The sequence below is a fragment of the Rhinoderma darwinii genome, chromosome 10 (genome assembly GCF_050947455.1).
Source record: "Rhinoderma darwinii isolate aRhiDar2 chromosome 10, aRhiDar2.hap1, whole genome shotgun sequence".
Classification (NCBI taxonomy): domain Eukaryota; kingdom Metazoa; phylum Chordata; class Amphibia; order Anura; family Rhinodermatidae; genus Rhinoderma; species Rhinoderma darwinii.
In genome coordinates, this window is record NC_134696.1 from 61,735,949 (window position 1) to 61,755,170 (window position 19,222).

Here is a 19,222-nt window from a genome sequence, read left to right on the forward strand (position 1 = left end):
GGTGCGGTTTTTGCCCGCGGCCAATAAATCTAATGCAAAGATCGTGGCCAAAAAACACCACGGAAAACGAATGGAAACGATCGTCACAGGTTTTTTCTGCCTCCCATGAACTTCAATAGGAGGACAGAGGTGGAAGATGCACCAAGAAAGGACACACCACTTTTTTTCCCCGCGGGCGGCCTAAAGCTGCCCGGGAAGCAGATGCCTCTGCATCATATTGAAATCAATGCAGGGCAATTTCGGGGGTTTTATGGCGCTGGTTCTGACGGGTTTTCCAGACCAAAAATCTCTGTGTGATCAGGGAGTTATGTCTTTTTAATACTTTATTAGCGCATTAGCAATGGCAGTTGTCTGTTTGATGGCATCCATTGCTAAGTCGGGGCTTAGGCCTCATTTACACGAGCGTATTATACGCGCGTGCGACGCGCGTGCTTTTCACGCGTGTCGTACGCACCTATAATAGTCTATGGGGCTGTTTAGACGATGCGTGAATTTTGCGCTGCGTGAGTGCGTTGCGTAAAACTCACGACATGTTCTATATTCTTGCGTTTTTCACGCAACACGCACCCATTGACTTCAATGGGTGCGTGAAAACAACGCATGCCACACGGACGGTCCTGCGTTGCATGCGCGAAAAACACGCAAGAGCTGTTATGTCCATTCTAATTAGTCTATAAAGCTACACAAAGCTACTCCAAACCAGGAAGTGCCTGCCTTTCAAGTGCGAGGGGGCAAGTCTAGCCAGTGCCAGGAGAGTTGTGTGCGGATAGTTTTGAGCGTTTCACAGCCATACTACAGCCATGCCGCGCGGGATGGATGTGGAGCGCCTCATCCTTTTTGTCCAGGAGCATCCAGCGATATGGGATACCAGATGTGAGGAGTATCATAACAGGACGGTGAAGGAGGACGCATGGGAGTTGGTGGCCAAAAACCTCTTTGGGCAAGAGTGGGAGACTGGCCGAACCCGGGACCGCACTCGGTTGGGTGAGTACCTGGCATTTTCTGTCAATGCCTGTCATGCCTATCGAAAACCTGGGCCCTGTATGTGTATTGCGCTCATTAGCACGAGAAACATTGGTGGAGCAGGTGCTTCCCCACGTCCCACCGCATTGCCATTGCAGGGCCCTTCATTTTGAAGTGAGAGGTGATAGTTCTGATGGCGTGTTATGTTTTTGTTACATCCAACAGTCCAAGATATCAAGACACGGTGGCGGAGCTGCCGTGATCAATTCAGGCGAGAGATGGGTGACAAGGGACGCAGCGGAGATGGGGCATCTCGCAAACGGCCCTACATATATACTAAGCAGCTGATGTTCCTGAAGGACATCATGGATATGCGCACGTAAGCGTTTATTCCGTTGCATGAGTGTAATGTGTGTTTGCCAAGGTCCTGTCTGCCAACGTGTTGTTGTGGGCAATGTTAGATATTGTAGTCATACTTTTTTTGCTCCTTGTAGAACCACCGACAATTTGGAGGACACAGCAGAGGAGACTGACGTGGGGGAGTCTGTGGCCGAACCCCCTGCTCCCAATATCCTGCCACCCAGCCCCGAGCCGACACCCCAGGAGCCCGCACCAGGCCAGTCAGAACGGCCGGTTGCCTCTCCAGCCCAGGAGCGGCCCGTGCGAGCCCGCAGTCGGCGTGTTCGTGCCCCACAGCCCTCCACAGCTGCCCAGGTGGATACGCGGGTACTGGACTATCTCAGGCGAGCCGCAGAGGACGATGGGAATGATGCCTTCGGCCGCAGCATTGTCCCCCTCCTACGCCTGGTGCCGATGGACCTTATGGGCCGTCTGCAGGCGTCGATCGTCACATTGATCGACGCTTGCAGACCGCCACACAATCCCCATATGTGTTTCACGGCAATAGAGCAGTGGCGAAATAATTACATGCCGCCACCCACGGCCCAGGTGCCTGGGCAATTCCACCCTGTTCCCCAGATGGTACGGCCGTATCCCTACATGCGCCCTATGGCTCACCAGCTGCCAGGGCACACATTCCACCCACCACATCAGCACCACTATGCTGGCGAGGGACAACCTACCCAGCTCCAGGTCCAGCATAGTGGTGCTGATATGCAGGAATATGCCTCCCCAGGACAAAGATACCAACACCTGTGAGTGTGTTGGTGGGAATATCTTTGGACGGCAATGTTGTGTATGGTGCAAGGCTGCCCACGTTTGTTGTGTGCGCACGCTGTTGTTTTTTTGTTCGTTACACCATGTTCTTCGTGTGTATGTTCAGGTGCAAAACGTTTTAGTTGGCTCCAAAGCCATCAAGAAAAATAATCATGGTTAATGGTTTGCTTTCATGTTATTATTCATTTAGACCACACAACACAAGGTTTGCCACAATGTTCCTTTGCCTACACTCTCACACACCTCTGGCCTTTTGGACCAATGCATGGCCATGTGATATAAGGTTTTAGTTCATCTGTCGGGGTTTGACATAGCTTGAAAGCGATTGCAAAGTTTAGGTCCTGCCATGGGCCCCGAGGCAAACGAACTACACTTGCACTTGGACGGTCCTAAAGTGTAGTCGGCACAACAGGATATATGGGGAAAGTAACTCAGCAACTGTATAAAGTCCTGCTGAACCCCTGAGAGATGTAAGCTCGCAACGCGCGTCAAGGGTCCTCTGGTTTTGCGCGTCCCTAACCCAACCCCAAACCCACAAATACACACAATAGTTACATGGTCACATGACACGTGGGTAGTGAAGCCGCCAAAGAACATACACCCCTTCAAAGGTCTTCTGGCCCCCACGGTGCTGGTCCAGATGGGCACACAAAATATGCTGCCAACGTATCACGCACGCGAAGGCCAGAAGAGACAGAACGCCCTTGAGGATTCACCGGGACATTGTCAGTGGTGCCTGCATGTGTCAGGATATATTCTGCATCAAAGTTAGCATCATTAATGCGGCAGAAGTTATGCAGAACTACACCCGCTTGTATAACACGTGTGACATTCGGCATGGACAATTGCATGGTTGAGAGAAATACATGCCACCTGTTTGACATAATGCCAAAGGCACATTCCACACAGCGCCGAGCTCGTCCCAGGCGGAGATTGAACATGCGCCGACGGTCATCCAAGCCCCTTCTTGCAAAGGGACGCATGACTTGCCTAGTGAGTGCAAAGCCCTCATCCGCAACGATAACATACGGGATAGGGGGGCCACTGGAGCCCGGGAGGATGGAAGGTTCCGGCACCGCCAGTCGCCTATTGAGGAGTCGTTTTCCCATTCTTGAAGAACGGAATATGCGTGCATCAGCGGAGCTTCCATACGAGCCAATGTCAACAATAGTGAAACTATAATTGGTGTCCGCCAAGGCTAACAAGACCATAGAAAAAAACTGCTTGTAGTTAAAGTATTGGGAGCCACTGCGTGGGGGCTTTCTCACACGAATGTGTTTGCCGTCTACGGCACCAATGCAATTCGGAAATTCTGTCGCTCTAAGAAATCCCTCCGAAATACTTAGCCACTGTTCTGTCGTGGGCTGCGGCATGACCGTGCTCTTTAACCTCTGCCACAACACGACACAGGTGGATGTGATAATGAACGAAATGGTGGTCACTCCCAAAAGAAATTCAAAATGCAACGAATGATAGCTATTGCCTGTGGCCAGAAATCTAAGAAAAAACGAGAAAGAAATACAAAGGCAGAACATATGTTAGTGGAGGGCTGGATAAGCAGACAGCGGCATGGTCTAAGTGCAATCCGTTTCACACATACCTCAAGGTCACAAGCAGCCGTTCTTCGGCCGAAATGCAGCGTCTCATGTTGGTATTCTGGTAGGTGAGACCAGAGCGAGTTTGCGCAAGAAGAAGGTCAAACGCGGCCACAGACATGCGGCAGAAGGCACGAAATTTTTCGGGATGCCGCCTTAACTCCTCATACAGGGTATGGAAATGGCCTTTTATAGTACGTTGCGCCACAAGTGGATGAACCCAAATGCGAGTTCTTACAGACGTCCGGTGCTGCAGAATGTGTCGCCGCTCACCAAACCGACGTGAGATCATCCAGAGAAGAAGCACACGTGCCAGCGATGGCGAAGCCATAATAGTTGGATGTCAAGGCAATTGCAACGTAAAGGGAAAAACACACGCTTGTTTCTGCAGAGGCGGAAAGAAGGTTCAAAACTGGGTTCTACCAGCAAGCAGGGGTTGGGCCAGCTGGCCTATTTGTAGGCAGGCGTCCCAATAATCCCCTCTGCGTTTTTTATGCGCGATGCAAACGCTAGTCCTGCGCGCGTAAAAAACGCAACAAGCCTGCGTATACGCAGACCATACGCAATACAAACGCGCGAAAAACGCAGCGTTTTTTGCGCGCGCAAAACACACACGCTCGTGTAAATGAGGCCTTAGTGTTAGCCAGTAAATAGGCTAGCAATAAGCCCCCATTATTACCCTGGTACCCACCTCCACCAGGGGTATCGGGAAGAGCCGGATACAATCTGGTACCTGACCATCTGTAGTGACGGTCGGACACCAGGGCGGGCCGCATACTGGAATTATTAGGCTGGGAAGGGCCTAAACATTGGCCCTTCCTATCCTGGTAATGCCAGCCTGCTGCTGCTGTGTTGTATCTCTCTGCTTATGAAAATGGGTTGACCCCACGTAATTTTTGTCAATTATTTTATTTTAATTTTTTTAAAAAGCGACGTGGGGTCCACCCCAATTTTCATAACCAGCTACAATAAAGCAGCCGCAGCCTAGCGTTACAAAGGTGGGAAGGGCCACTGTTTTTGGCCCTTCCCAGCCTCATAATACCAGCCTGCGCCCGCCCTAGTGCCCGAACCATCGCTACAGATGGTCAGGTACTGGATTGTACCCAGTTCTTCCCAATACCCTTGGATGCGGTGGGTACCAGGGTAATAATGGGGGCTTACTGCTAGCCTTTTTACTTAGTAATGGACTTCATCAAACAGACAACTGCCATTACCTAGGTGGTAATAAAGTATTAAAAAAACACAGATACATAAGAAAATATTTTTTTATTGAAATAAAAACTCCCCCACAAGACCCTCATTAAACATTTTATTTATTTTAAAAAAAAAACGTAGATCATTGCAATAGTCAAACGAATCTACTGTGTAGTCCAATAGATCCAGCAGAACCCGCAAAACAAAAAAAATAAAGTTAGTCATATGAAAAATAAAAATACTTGCACTCACCTACAGCAGACTTCTGTCTTCCCCTGCACCGCAAAAGAAACTAGAGGTCAATGAACTGGGATGGGAACTAGAGATGCAGAAGAAATATTAATAGTTATTAATAATTCTGGCGCATCATGGAGCTCACACCACAAACCTCCCCCATACATGCAGACGCTCCAAAAAAAACACATCACACCCCAACGCATCGCCCCACACACACACACACACACACACACACACACTCGTGACACACACACGTACCCCCCACTCCCCAACACACACACACACGTACCCCCCACACACACTTACCCCCACACCTACTCCCCCCGCACACCCACACGTACTCCCATACACACATTCCCTCCTCATGCACCGCCGCACACACACAAACCCCCACACACACCCGCCACACGCACCCCCCACACAAACACACCCCCGAAACATGCAGCCACTCAAAAAAACACACCGCCCTACACACACACGTATCCCCCACAAACACACGAACCACCGAACATACTCCCCCACACCTCCACACACATTCCCCTCCCCCCCAAACATGCCCCCCCGAACACACACACACACACAAACCCACCGGGACACACACACACACCCCCGCCCACACACACATGCCCCCAAACATGCAACCGCGCCACATACAAACCCCACACACACACACTCCACATGCACCCGCACCCCCCATCACACAAACCCCCCAAACATGCAGCCGCATCAGAAAAAAACAACAACGCACCGCCCTACACACACACATACCCGTACCCCCACACAGCCACACATATTTTCCACCCCCCCCACACACATGCACCCCCTCCCCGACACATAAACCCACACACACCCCCGCCCACACACACACAAACCCCCCCCCCCCCACAAACATGCAAAACAGCCCCCCCCCCGCATGCACGCACACACACACACACACACACACACACACACCTTACCTGCAGTGCGGCCGGTCTTCACCAAAATTGCATCGTCTTTCCCCCTACAAACCAGCTTCTATGCTGGTCTCTCTGTACTGCACATGCGACAGAGCATGCGCAGTACAGAGTTAGACGACAGAAGCACAGGAGATATGAACGGGAGCCGTTCTTATCTCCTATGCCCTGTAGCTGCCATATTTCATCTGTGTATGTGATGTGAAGAGACATACACAGATGAAATAAAAAATGCCAACACCCAGTACAGTTAAAATGTGTAAATAAAAAAAAAAAACATTTTATGTGAAAAAATAAATAAAGTAAATATAATATTTTATTAAATAAAAACACATAAATGAATAAAAAAAAAAAAATTCATGACACCTTTCCTTTAAGGCCAGTGCAACTAAATGACTCTGGCAGTGAAATATAAAGTGAAGGCCTGATACTGTTTTGTTAGGCTGGGTTCACACAACCTATTTTCAGGCGTAAACGAGGCGTTTTACGCCTCGAATTACGCCTGAAAGCACGGCTCCCTTACGTCGGCAAACATCTGCCCATTAATTTCAATGGGTTTGCCGATGTACTGTGCCGACGACCTGTAATTTTACGTGTCGCTGTCAAAAGACGGCGCGTAAAATAACAAATTTACTGCCTGAAGTAGAACGATTAAAATATTGTTTCATTGATAAATCTTTAAAAATGAGCTATCCTAGCCCTAATTTCAATAGAACAGGCTCAGATACGGTGGTCAGTCATGAAGAGAGGAATACTCGTGTGATGATGTTATTCCAACCACCAAGCAAAACCTCTCCCCTTATAGTATATTGCACTGACACACCTCACTGAAATAGGGGATAATCCAACGCGTTTCCGTGGCACTAGTACAGGTGACACATCATCAGGGATTATCAATTCGGTTTATTTATTGTTTCATCTATCACTGCCGGTAAGCACAGTTGTGTGCTAAATTGAACCTCACGGCGCGTGTACGACTCTAATGCATTGGCCGCGTAAAATAACAGCCTCGTCAAAGAAGTGCAGGACACTTCTTGGGACGTAATTGGAGCCGTTTTTCAATTAATCCAATGAAGAACAGCTCCAAATTACGTCCGTAATTGACGTCTCGCAAAACGCGAGTACGAGCAATTACGTCTGAAAATCAGGAGCTGTTTTGTCCTGAAAACAGCTCCGTAATTTCAGCCGTAATGGACGCTGCCGTGTGAACATACCCTAACTCTCAGGCTATTTAAGCCTTAGGCTGTGTTAACATGGAGTTTTTTGCAGGCGGAATTTCTGCCTCAAAATTCCATTTGGAAGTTTGAGACAGCTTTTCCACTCCCTGCACACCGATTTTTGCTGCATTTTTCGTGGCGTTTTTCGCCCGCGGCCATTGAGCGCCGCGGGCATAAAACGCTGCGAAATACGCTTTCTCTTCCTCCCATTGATTTCAATGGGAGGTCAGAGGTGTAAATGCCCAAAGATAGGGGAAAAACCGCCCCACCTCCCATTGAAATCAATAGGAGGCATTTTAGGGCCGTTTTTGATGAGTTTTGCGGCGCGGTTTCCGCGTCAAAAAACTTGTCAAAAAAACTCTGTCTGAACATAGTCTTAAACTACTCTTCAAAAGAAATATTTGAAAAACTTCAAGGGACAGTTGTGAAACTACAATTGTTTCCATTTACTTTTATTGGAGTGTGACTGTTGTAAATCAAAAGGCTGCAACTTTGCTGTGCCTTGGTGTTACATATGCAGAGCCCTGCATCTAAAGTTGTCACCTAGCCCAATGCTCAACCATACCTCCCAACCCTTTCCGGATTCAGCAGGACAGTCCTGGATTTCGGGCGCTGTCCCGCTGTCCCGGGCGGCCTGGGGTATGTGCCGCTGTCAACTGTATCTGCGTCCTCAGGACGCAGATACAGTTGAACCCAGTGCTGAAGCAAGGAACCATCAGCTCACTGTTTTAAAATTAGTTCAGAGCGGAGGGAGCTCCTCCGCTCGCTAAGGACCACCCGGGCACAGCGCTACGTTAAGCGCTTTGCTTGGAGAAGCCCTTGATGTCACTGTCCATATATGGACAGTGAAATCAGGGCTTCCATCTAGGAGCGGAATCCCTGGCCTATGCTCTTGCTGGGAATTCCGCTCCTAATGGGAGTCCCAATGGCGCTATCTACAGGGTGGGGGGGGGGGGTTTCAAAAGTGGGTGTGGCACTAACAACATGGACACTGTGGCACTATATAAGGGCACTATCTACATGGGCACTGTGGTACTATCTACAAGGGCACTGGCACTTTATATGTGGGCATAGGAAATAGGGACTGTATAAGGGCAGCATTATACTGTATGGGGGCAGCTATGGGACATTATGCTGTATGGGGGCATCTGTGTGGGCATTATACTGTATTGGGGCATTATAATGTATGGGGCAGCTATGGGGACATTATGCTGCATGGGGGCAGCTATGAGGCATTATGCTGTATGGTGAATTTGTTTGGGCATTATACTGCATGGGAGAATCTGTGTGGACATTATACAGTATGGGGGCATCTGTGTTGGCTTTATACTGTATGGGTGCATCTATGGGGGCATTATACTGTATGGCAGCAGCTTGAGGGCATTATACTGTATGGTGGCAGCTGGAGGGCATTATAATGTGTCGAGGCAGCTAAAGGGCATTATACTGTGTGGGAGGCACTATGGGAGCAAGATACTGTGTGGGCTGAACCGGGTGTGTATGGGCGATGATTGGGTGGGATTAGAGGTGTGGCTTAAAAGGAAAAAAATTGCATCGGTTGTCCCTCTGTGATATTTGAAAGTTGGGAGGTATGGCTCGACATTTAAGCCTACATTGACTAGGTAAGAATATTCAATAGATGCTAAATTTGTAAACTGTTTTAGTACGTAACAGCAAAATGAATGTTTTTTAAAGTAAATTTATAAAAAAAAAACTTTGCGCAAAAATAACCTTTAGTTTGATCCATAAAGTCCTGAGGTAGCAGTGAATAATTGGACATTTTATTTTCTTTCATGACATTGAAAGATGAATGTTTTACAACTAAAGCAATCTGAGAGTCATCTAAATCCTTCCCGAGAAACTCACAGATCCTTACCACACTATTCCGTAGATACTGAAGAAAAAACATTTTAACATTTCATTAATGGCGCCCATGTATTGCAAAAAAAATTATAAACATTATCCATACAGTCTTAAGACTCATGCAAATAGCCATATTTCGGCACAGTACAACCTACGGGAGACGTCATATGGCACCTATAGAAGTCTATGGGGCACTTACACTACCGTTCAAAAGTTTAGGGTCACTTAGAAATTTCCTTATTTTTGAAAGAAAAGCGCAGTTTTTTTCAATGAAGATAACATGAAATTAATCAGAAATACACTCTATACATTGTTAAAGGGAATGTGTTGCGAGTTTTTTTTTTTTTTTTATTGAACAGTTAGTGTAAAAATGATTAAACATTGCTCTAATTTTTTTACTTTTTTTCACTAGTCAGGAAATATTATAAATTAGATTCTAATTTATAATATTTCCCAGTGCTGGTCACTAGATGGAGCAATTCCCAAAATTGCAGCATTGCATGTGGTAAAGCAACCACATTGCTTTATGCTGCAAAATTTTGGAAAACTCACTCGCTCTAGTGAGCTCTCAGAATCCCCCCTCCTTTATCCTGGCTAGTGCCGGGAGAAATGAGGGGATTAAACGGTCAAACCTCCTACACCGTGTGTCACCATTTTTTGAGCTAACACACAGTGTAGTAGGTTAACATACACTAGTAAACACACAGTAAAACACGAACATACATAGAAATAACTTACCTGCTCCAGTCGCCGCCGCTCCCTCCGGTCCGTCCGCTCCGTCTGCTACCGCCGCTCCAAGTGCACAAGTCCGGAAGTCGCGACCGGAAGTAGTAATCTTACTGTCCAGCCGCGACTTCCGGTCTACAGGAAAATGGCGCCGGACGGCGCACAGTTCAACTTGGACTGTGTGGGAACGGCGCATTCGCCGTTCCCACACAGACGGCGTACAGCATAGTGAATGGAACGGGCACCGTTCGCATTCACTATGGGACTGTAGCTGCCGTATTCCATGTCTGTATGTGTCGTTAATCGACACATACAGAAATGGAAAAAAAAATGGCAGCCCCCATAGGGAAAAAAAAGTGTAAAAATAAAAAAAAGTAAAACACAAACACACAAATAAATATAAAAGTTTTTAATAAAACACTAAAACCAAACTGATGTAAAACATTTTTTTTTCGTGACACTGTTCCTTTAATATGCTAAATGACTATTCTAGCTGCAAACGTCTGGTTTTTAATGCAATATCTACATAGGTGTATAGAGGCCCATTTCCAGCAACCATCACTCCAGTGTTCTAATCGTACATTGTGTTTGCTAACTGTGTTAGAAGGCTAATGGATGATTAGAAAACACTTGAAAACCCTTGTGCAATTATGTTAGCACCGCTGTAAACAGTTTTGCTGTATAGAGGAGCTATAAAACTGACCTTCCTTTGAGCTAGTTGAGAATCTGGAGCATTACAATTGTGGGTTCGATTAAACTCTCAAAATGGCTAGAAAAAGGAGAGCTTTCATGTGAAACTCGACAGTCTATTCTTGTTCTTAGAAATGAAGGCTATTCCATGCGAGAAATTGCCAAGAAACTGAAGATTTCCTACAACGGTGTGTACTACTCCCTTCAGAGGACAGCACACACAGGCTCTAACCAGAGTAGAAAGAGAAGTGGGAGGCCCCGCTGCACAACTGAGCAACAAGACAAGTACATTAGAGTCTCTAGTTTGAGAAATAGATGCCTCACAGGTCCTCAACTGGCAGCTTCATTAAATAGTACCCGCAAAACACCAGTGTCAACGTCTAGAGTGAAGAGGCGACTCCGGGATGCTGGCCTTCAGGGCAGAGTGGCAGAGAAAAAGCCATATCGGAGACTGGCTAATAAAAGGAAAAGATTAATATGGGCAATAGCACACAGACATTGGACAGAGGAAGATTGGAAAAAAGTGTTATGGACAGACGAATCGAAGTTTGAGGTGTTTGGATCACACAGAAGAACATTTGTGAGATGCAGAACAACTGAAAAGATGCTGGAAGAGTGCCTGACGCCATCTGTCAAGCATGGTGGAGGTAATGGGATGGTCTGGGGTTGCTTTGGTGCTGGTAAAGTGGGAGATTTGTACAAGGTAAAAGGGATTTTGAATGCATTTTTTATTTTTGAAAGGCTATCACTCCATTTTGCAACGCCATGCCATACACTGTGGACAGCGCTTGATTGGAGCCAATTTCATCCTACAACAGGACAATGACCCAAAGCACACTTCCAAATTATGCAAGAACTATTTAGGGAAGAAGCAGGCAGCTGGTATTCTATCTGTAATGGAGTGGCCAGCGCAGTCACCAGATCTCCACCCCATAGAGCTGTTGTGGGAGCAGCTTGACCGTATGGTACGCAAGAAGTGCCCATCAAGCCAATCCAACTTGTGGGAGGAGCTTCTGGAAGCATGGGGTGAAATTTCTCCCGATTACCTCAGCAAATTAACAGCTAGAATGCCAAAGGTCTGCAATGCTGTAATTGCTGCAAATGGAGCATTCTTTGACGAAAGCAAAGTTTGAAGGAGAAAATTATTATTTCAAATAAAAATCATTATTTCTAACCTTGTCAATGTCTTGACTATATTTTCTAGTCATTTTGCAACTCATTTGATAAATATAAGTGTGAGTTTTCATGGAAAACACAAAATTGTCTGGGTGACCCCAAACTTTTGAACGGTAGTGTATGTACTCTCTTATTTCATATTGATGACTTATTTTTCTGGCAGATTTTGTGTGTATCCAACAGAGAAAAAACATGCCATGTTCCATCAGAAGCCATATTATGGAGCTATTCTCCCATAGAAAAATTGCTTTTAGGGGAAAATATCTTTATAATATGGCATTGTATGGAGGCCCATACGTCGGCACATGGGGTTGTGGACTTTGTAGTATGAAGCCACAGGGACTCGTCTACTTCTCTAACAATTCAAGCATTTTATGTAATAATAGTGGAAAGATGTCAAAGAGCCTAAAAAAATATAGAGCTGCATAATTCAAACAAGCTCATCAATTAGTACAAAGTAAAGATGTAAAGTCCACTTATATTCACTTATTTATATTCCAGTCAATGTTAATTTTTATCTGGAGAACTTTGCACTTTTCAAAGTCGAGTTAAACCACGCTTGGCCTTGTTTATTTACATAGTGGGACATTCACTAAAATCTACTGAATCAGAAATATTGACCTGAGATGACATGAAAGGCTGTAAAGGGAGACTGTGATAAAGAATATAGGGATGTGATATCTGAATTTGTTAAATGGAGTGTCGATAATGGGTTGGAATTAAATATTGGGAAAACAAAAGAAATTATTATTGATTTACGCAGAAGAAAAGAGATAGCGGTGCCGGTGTCTATTCTAAATCAGGAAGTGGAGAGAGTCAGATCATACAAATATTTGGGTATATATTTGGACCAGAATTTGGATTGGATCGAGAATACAGAAAAGGTGTATAAAAAGGCAATGAGCCGGTTGCATTCTTTACGTAATTTGCGCTCGTTTAATGTGTGTGATAAAATGATATTAATGTTTTATAACTCTGTGGTCGCTAGCTATATATTTTATGGTGCGGTCTGTTGGGGAGGTAACATTAGAGAAGCTGAAAAGAATAAATTGAATAAGGTGATCAAAAAGGGAAAAGCGATCATGGTCAGTGAGGTGCCTTTATTTGAGGAGGTATTAGATAAAAGGTTATTAACCTTTTCCCGCGATTGGGCGTAACTGTACGTCCGAAATCAAAGTGATTTCCCGCAGACGGGCGTACAGTTACGCCCGGCAGATAAAGCGAGCACAGGAGCTGTGCGCGCTTTATCTTCAGCGGCTGTCAGCTGTTATACACAGCTGACATGCCGCTGCGATGGCTGCGATGGCTGTTACCGCCGATCGCAGCCATTTAACCCCTTCAATGCGGCTGTCAATGACGTCCGCCGCATTGAAGTGGTTTACAGAGGGAGGGCGATTGTTGCTATGGCAACCAGGAAGCCGTTACTAGGCTTCCTGGTTGCACAGGGACGGTAGCCTATTAGGTCCTGCCCGAGGCAGGACCTAATACGCTAACTGTCAAATGAAAAATGACAGTTACGATGCGCTACACTACATAAGTATTGCAGTGCATCGTAGCGGGGATCAGAAGACCAGATCTTCAAGTCCCCAGGTCAGTGTAAAAGAAAAAGTAAAAAATGTAAAAAAAAATGTGAAAGAAAAATAAATAAATAAAAGTTAATAAATAATAAATAAATAATAAAAACAACACTTGCCCTGTTTCCCTGATCAACTCCTTTATTATTAAAAAAACATGAAAATATGAAAAAAAAGTATACATAATAGGTATCGCCGCGTTCGGAACGGCCTGATCTATAAAAATATCATATTATTTTTACTGCACGGTGAACACCCTAAAATTTTTTAATAAAAAACAATGACCGCATTTTATTTTTTGGTCATCTTGTCTCGAAAAAAATGTATTAATAAGTGATCAAAAAGTTGCAAGTAATGCAAAATGGTACCAATAGAAACTACAGTTCGCCACGCATCCCGCAGCGATATCAACGAAAAAATAAAAAAGTTATGGCTGTCAGAAAATGGCGACACTAAAACATGATTTTTTTAGAACAGAGTATTTTTATTGTGGGAACGTAGTGAAACGTAACAAAACGATATAAATTTGGTGTCGCTGTAATCGTATCGCCCCGCAGAATGAAGTTAACATGTTGTTTATACTGCACGGTGAACACTGTCAAAAAAACCAAAAAAGAAACGTGCTAGAATGGCTGTTTTTTGGTTTCCTCATCTCCCAAAAAATGTAATAAATAGTGATAAAAAAAAAATTGCATGTACCCCAAAATGGAACCAATAAAAATTACAGCTCGTTCCACAAAAAAGGCGCCCTCATACACGCCCTAACAGAAAAATAACACGTTATGACTCTCAAAACGCAATGGTGCAAAATGATGCTAAATGACGGCCCAGACTCATTTTTAGGTCCAGTAGAATTTCACTAAATACCCCACATCGTCATTTGCTGGACCCCCCAGGTGGACCCCGTAGACGCAGCAGAGATGAGGAAACTTTAGGGCCTTGTGCGGCTTATAGGGCTAGTGAAGAAGTCAAATATAAGGCAACGCTGGAGCGCAGATATTTTGTAGAATACCCAATAAACTCGGCCTGTGCATAAAGGATTGGTTGAAAGCGTACCACACCAATCCATGGATTCTTCATTCACCCCATTTATTACATCATCCTATTATGACCTGTTGCACTCCGCCCAGGTTACATAAGCCCTGATGTACTCCGCCCAATTTACATATACCCTGATGTACTCCGCACAGCTTACATATGCCCCCACATTATAAGCTGAAATACCACTAATACACCAAGCAAAATCTGCGCTTCAAAAGCCAAATGGTGGTCCAACTGAGCCTGGCAGTATACCCAAATGGAAATTTATGACCACATATGGGGTATTCTGGAGAACCCGCTTAACAATTTATGGGATGCGTGTCTACAGAGGTACAAGCTGGCCACAACACATTGGGCACTGAAATGGCATATTTGTGGAAAACAGCAATTTTCAATCTGCAACATCTATTGTTTACGAATTTTTGCAAAACACTTGTGCGGTCAAAATGCTCACTACACCCCTAGATCAATTCTTTGAGGGATCTAGTTTCCAAAATGGGGTAATTTTTTGGGGGGTACCACTGTACTGGTACTATAGCTCAATGCAACATGGTGTCATAAAACGAATCTTATAAAATCTCCACTCCAAATACTAAATGGCGCTCCTTCCCTTTAGAGCCTTGCTGTGTGTCCAAATAGCAGTTTATGACCACGTGTGGGGTATTTCCCTACTCTGAAGAAGTTGCTTTACAAATGTTACGGTGCTTTTTCTCCTTTATTTGTTGAGAAAATGAAACATTTTTAACTAATGCTTCGTGTTATTGGAAAATAATGTAATTTTTCATTTTCACTGCCCATTTCTAATAAAATATATGACACACCTGTGGGGTCAAAATGCTCACTACACCCCTAGATGAATTCCTCAATGGGTGTAGTTTGCCAAATGGAGTCACTTTTGGGGAGTTTCCACTGTACTGGTACCTAAGGGGCTTTGCAAAAGCGACATGGCGCAGAAAAACCAATCCAGCAAAATCTGCTCTCCAAAAGCCAAATGGCGCTCCTTCCCTTCTGAGCCCGGATGTGTATTCATACAGTACTTTATTACCACATATGGGGTATTTCCGTACTCTGGAGAAGTTGCTTTACAAATGTTACTGTGATTTTTCTCCTTTATTTGATGAAAAAATGAAACATTTTTACCTAAAGCTACGTCTTAGTGGAAAAAAATGAATTTTTTCATGTTTACTGCCAAATTCTAATGAAATCTATGAAACACCTGGAGGGGGGTCAAAATGCTCACTACACCCCTAGATTAATTCCTCTAGGGGTGTAGTTTCCCAAATGGAGTCACTTTTGTGGGGTTTCCACTGTACTGGTACCTTAGGAGCTTTACAAATGCGACATGGTGCCGAGAAATCAAATCAGCAAAATCTGTACTTCAAAAGCTAAATGGCGTGCCTTCACTTCTGAGTCCTGCTGCTTCCCCAAACAGCCGTTCATGACCACATGTTGGGTATTTCTGTACTCTGGAGAAGTTGCTTTACAAATGTTGGGGTGCCTTTCATCATTTATTTGTTGAAAAAAATAAAAATTTTGAGGTAAAGCTACATCTTATTGGAAAATAATGTAATTTTTCATTTTCACTGCCCAATTCTAATGAAATCTATGAAACACCTGTGGGGTCAAAATGCTCACTACAACCCCAGATGAATTCCTCAAGGGGTGTAGTTTCCTAAATGGAGTCACTTTTGGGGGGGTTTTACTGTACTGGTACCTCAGGGGCTTTACAAATGCGACATGGTGCAGAGAAATTAATCCAGCAAAATCAGCGCTCCAAAAGCTAAATGGCGTGCCTTCACTTCCGAGTCCTGCTGCTTGCCCAAACAACAGTTCATGACCACATGTTGGGTATTTCCGAACTCTGGAGAAGTTGCTTTACAAATGTTGGGGTGCTTTTTCTCATTTATTTGTTGAAAAAATTAAAAATATTGAGGTAAAGCTACATGATGCTTTTTAATACATATTTTATTATATGTTGTCGATGTATGTTGTATTGTTTTTGTATAATATGTACTGTAAATGGGAGTTACAACTGTAAACCAATTTCCCTTTGGGGATAAATAAAGTATCTATCTATCTATCTATCTATCTATCTATCTATCTATCTATCTATCTATCTATCTATCTATCTATCTATCTATCTATCTATCTATCTATCTATCTATCTATGAGATCTGCATTTGTTTTTCATTAAAGAATACATATGAGTTAGAAGACTGCCTATATTCATTCATAGGCTACAAGCTGCAATACTACTACTTAATACTATATTCTATAGAACTTGTAAATCAAATCATAAAGATGAAGAAAGAGAGGAAACCGGTTTGGAGATAGGTGTAGACAGCGGATATTACCCATATAAAACAATCTGCTACAACATTTACTCGTGCAGGGGGGCACGATGGCAGGAGTAATCTCTGTCTAAGTGTCATATTGTCAAAGTGTTCTGGCAGTTATACATGGCAGTTAGACGGGGTCAGTGACAGGTAAGCTGCAAAACCAAACAAACTAGCACACACTCTAATTAACCCCTTAATGACCAGCCTATTTTAGACGTTAATGACCGTTACGTTTTTCCATCGTCTCATTCAAAGAGCTATACACTTTTTATTTTTGCGTCGACATAACTGTATAAGGTCTTGTTTTTTGCGGGACAAGTTGTAATTTTTAATAGCACCATTTTGGGGTACATAGAATTTATTGATTAACTTTTATTAACTTTTTTTTGGGGGGGAATAGAACTTTTTTGCGTCCTAGATTTACGCAGTTTACCGTGTGGTATAAATAACACAATAACTTTATTCAGCGGGTTGTTGCGATTGCAACGATACCAAATTTGTATAGATTTTGTATGTTTTACTACTTTTACACAGTGAAAACACTTTTTTTTCAAAATTATTTGTTTTTGTGTCTCCATATTTGAAGAGCCGTAACGTTTTTATTTTTTCGCCGATGCAATTGTAGGAGGGATTTTTTTTGCGGGACGACTTGAAGTTTTAATCGGTACCATTTTGGAGTAGATGCGACTTTTTGATCACTTTTTATCACATTTTTTTTAAGGCTGGATTCAAAGAAAATTTATTTTTTACGACGTTCACCGTGCGGGTTAAATTATGTAATAAGTTTATAGTTGGGGTCGTTACCAAATATGTGTAACTTTTTTACTTTATTTTGTTTGTTAATAATAAAGCTGTAAGGGGGGAAAGTGGGTTTTTCATTATTTTTTCACTTTTTTTTTTTCCACTTTTTATTAAACTTTTTTTTCACTTTTTTACTAGTCCCACTAGGGGACTTCACTATGTGATCCTCCGATCGCATTTATAATACACTGCAATACTTCTGTATTGCAGTGTATTATGCCTGTCCGTGTAAAACGGACAGGCATCTGCTAGGTTATGCCTCCAGCATTACCTAGAAGGCATTCACCACAGGCAGACCTGGGGGCCTTTATTAGGCCCCCGGCTGCCATCGGAGAAACAGACACTCAGCGATCTTATCGCCGGGTGTCAGTTGGATGAAAGGGAGCTCCCTCCCTCTCTCCAAAACCACTCAGATGCAGTGCACGCTATTCAGCACCACATCTGAGGGGTTAAACGGGTGAGATCGATACTTATATCGATCTCACCCGGTCGAGTAGGGACGCCCCCAGCCCTCAGCTGCCTCTAGCAGCTGAGAGCAGGGAGATTTGACAGCTACCTGCTCTGTTTACTTATTTCGATGCTGCGACATAAAAAGTCTATGGCTTCGGAATAAGGCCCGTTAGTGACCGACGTAGAAACACTATGGGCCGGTCACTAACGGGTTAATACATTCAATCTTTAACCTGTTTACAAACAAATTGCAAACAAACATGTTCACTACCGCGCTCATCATTATAGCTGCTCTTGGTTTACAATCCTATCGCTCATTTAGGCCTTGGCAAAAAACTGTCCACATCAGTCCCTCTCTCCTTGCATCGCCCATGTACAGCTCCCATGCACTACTCACTTTCCTCAGTCACCTTAACCCATCTCATCCCACTGCCCAACATAAAAATCAATCTCATAAATCACAGAACCATCTGCTGTATCTCTCCATTCTCCTGCTACTAGCTGCAGGAGACATCTCTCCCAACCCTGGTCCTCTCTTTTCTTCTGCCAAGCTCAACCACTTAGCTGCCACACATAGAAACCTTGCAAATCTTCTTACCATTCCTTGTACGTCTTCTCCTGTCTCTTTTAACTGTGCTCTCTGGAATTCTCTGTCCGTGTGCAACAAACTCACCTTTATTCATGACTTATTCCTTTCTAACTCTCTCAACCTTCTGGCTCTAATAGAAACATGGCTACACCTGTCTGACACTGCTTCCCCTGCTGCTCTATCTTATGGTGGTCTCCAGTTCTCTCATGCCCCCAGACCTGAGAACAGGCAGGGTGGAGGAGTAGGTATACTTCTTTCCCCACACTGCACTTTTCAGGTCATTCCCCCGGACCCCTCACGGACATTTCCGTCTTTTGAAGTCCACACCCTCCGACTCTTTCACCCTTTTTCCCTCCGAGTGGCAGTTGTCTACCGCCCCCCAGGCTCACCCCGCCAATTCCTGGATAATTTTGCTGCCTGGCTTCCACAATTTCTATCCTCTGAAACACCCACTCTCATCATGGGTGACTTCAACATCCCCATTGATAACCCAATCTCCTCAACTGCCTCCCAGTTTCTATCTTTAACCTCATCCCTAGGTCTGTCACAACTTGAAGACGGACATTCACTTGACCTGGTCTTCTTCCGTCTCTGCTCAGTTTCTGACTTTATTAACTCTTCTCTCCCGCTCTCTGACC

At 44.3% G+C, this 19,222-nt stretch overlaps 1 protein-coding gene across 1 annotated transcript; it reads left to right on the forward strand.

Moving 5' to 3' along the window:
* The first annotated feature begins 562 nt into the window (after positions 1–562).
* Positions 563–2,299, forward strand: LOC142662282 (uncharacterized). Its single transcript, XM_075840418.1, has 4 exons — positions 563–984; positions 1,189–1,342; positions 1,458–1,770; positions 2,246–2,299. The coding sequence occupies exons 1-4, from the start codon at positions 801–803 to the stop codon at positions 2,297–2,299; spliced, it is 705 nt and encodes a 234-aa protein (XP_075696533.1). The 5' UTR covers positions 563–800.
* Positions 2,300–19,222: the final 16,923 nt, after the last annotated feature.

Bases quoted from the DNA above. Each gene is read 5' to 3' on its own strand.
- LOC142662282 (XM_075840418.1), top strand. From the start codon at position 801: ATGCCGCGCGGGATGGATGTGGAGCGCCTCATCCTTTTTGTCCAGGAG. The intron at 1,343-1,457 runs GTAAGCGTTTAT...TGCTCCTTGTAG, and splicing joins GACATCATGGATATGCGCAC to AACCACCGACAATTTGGAGG. The intron at 1,771-2,245 runs GTGCCGATGGAC...GTGTATGTTCAG, and splicing joins TTGTCCCCCTCCTACGCCTG to GTGCAAAACGTTTTAGTTGG.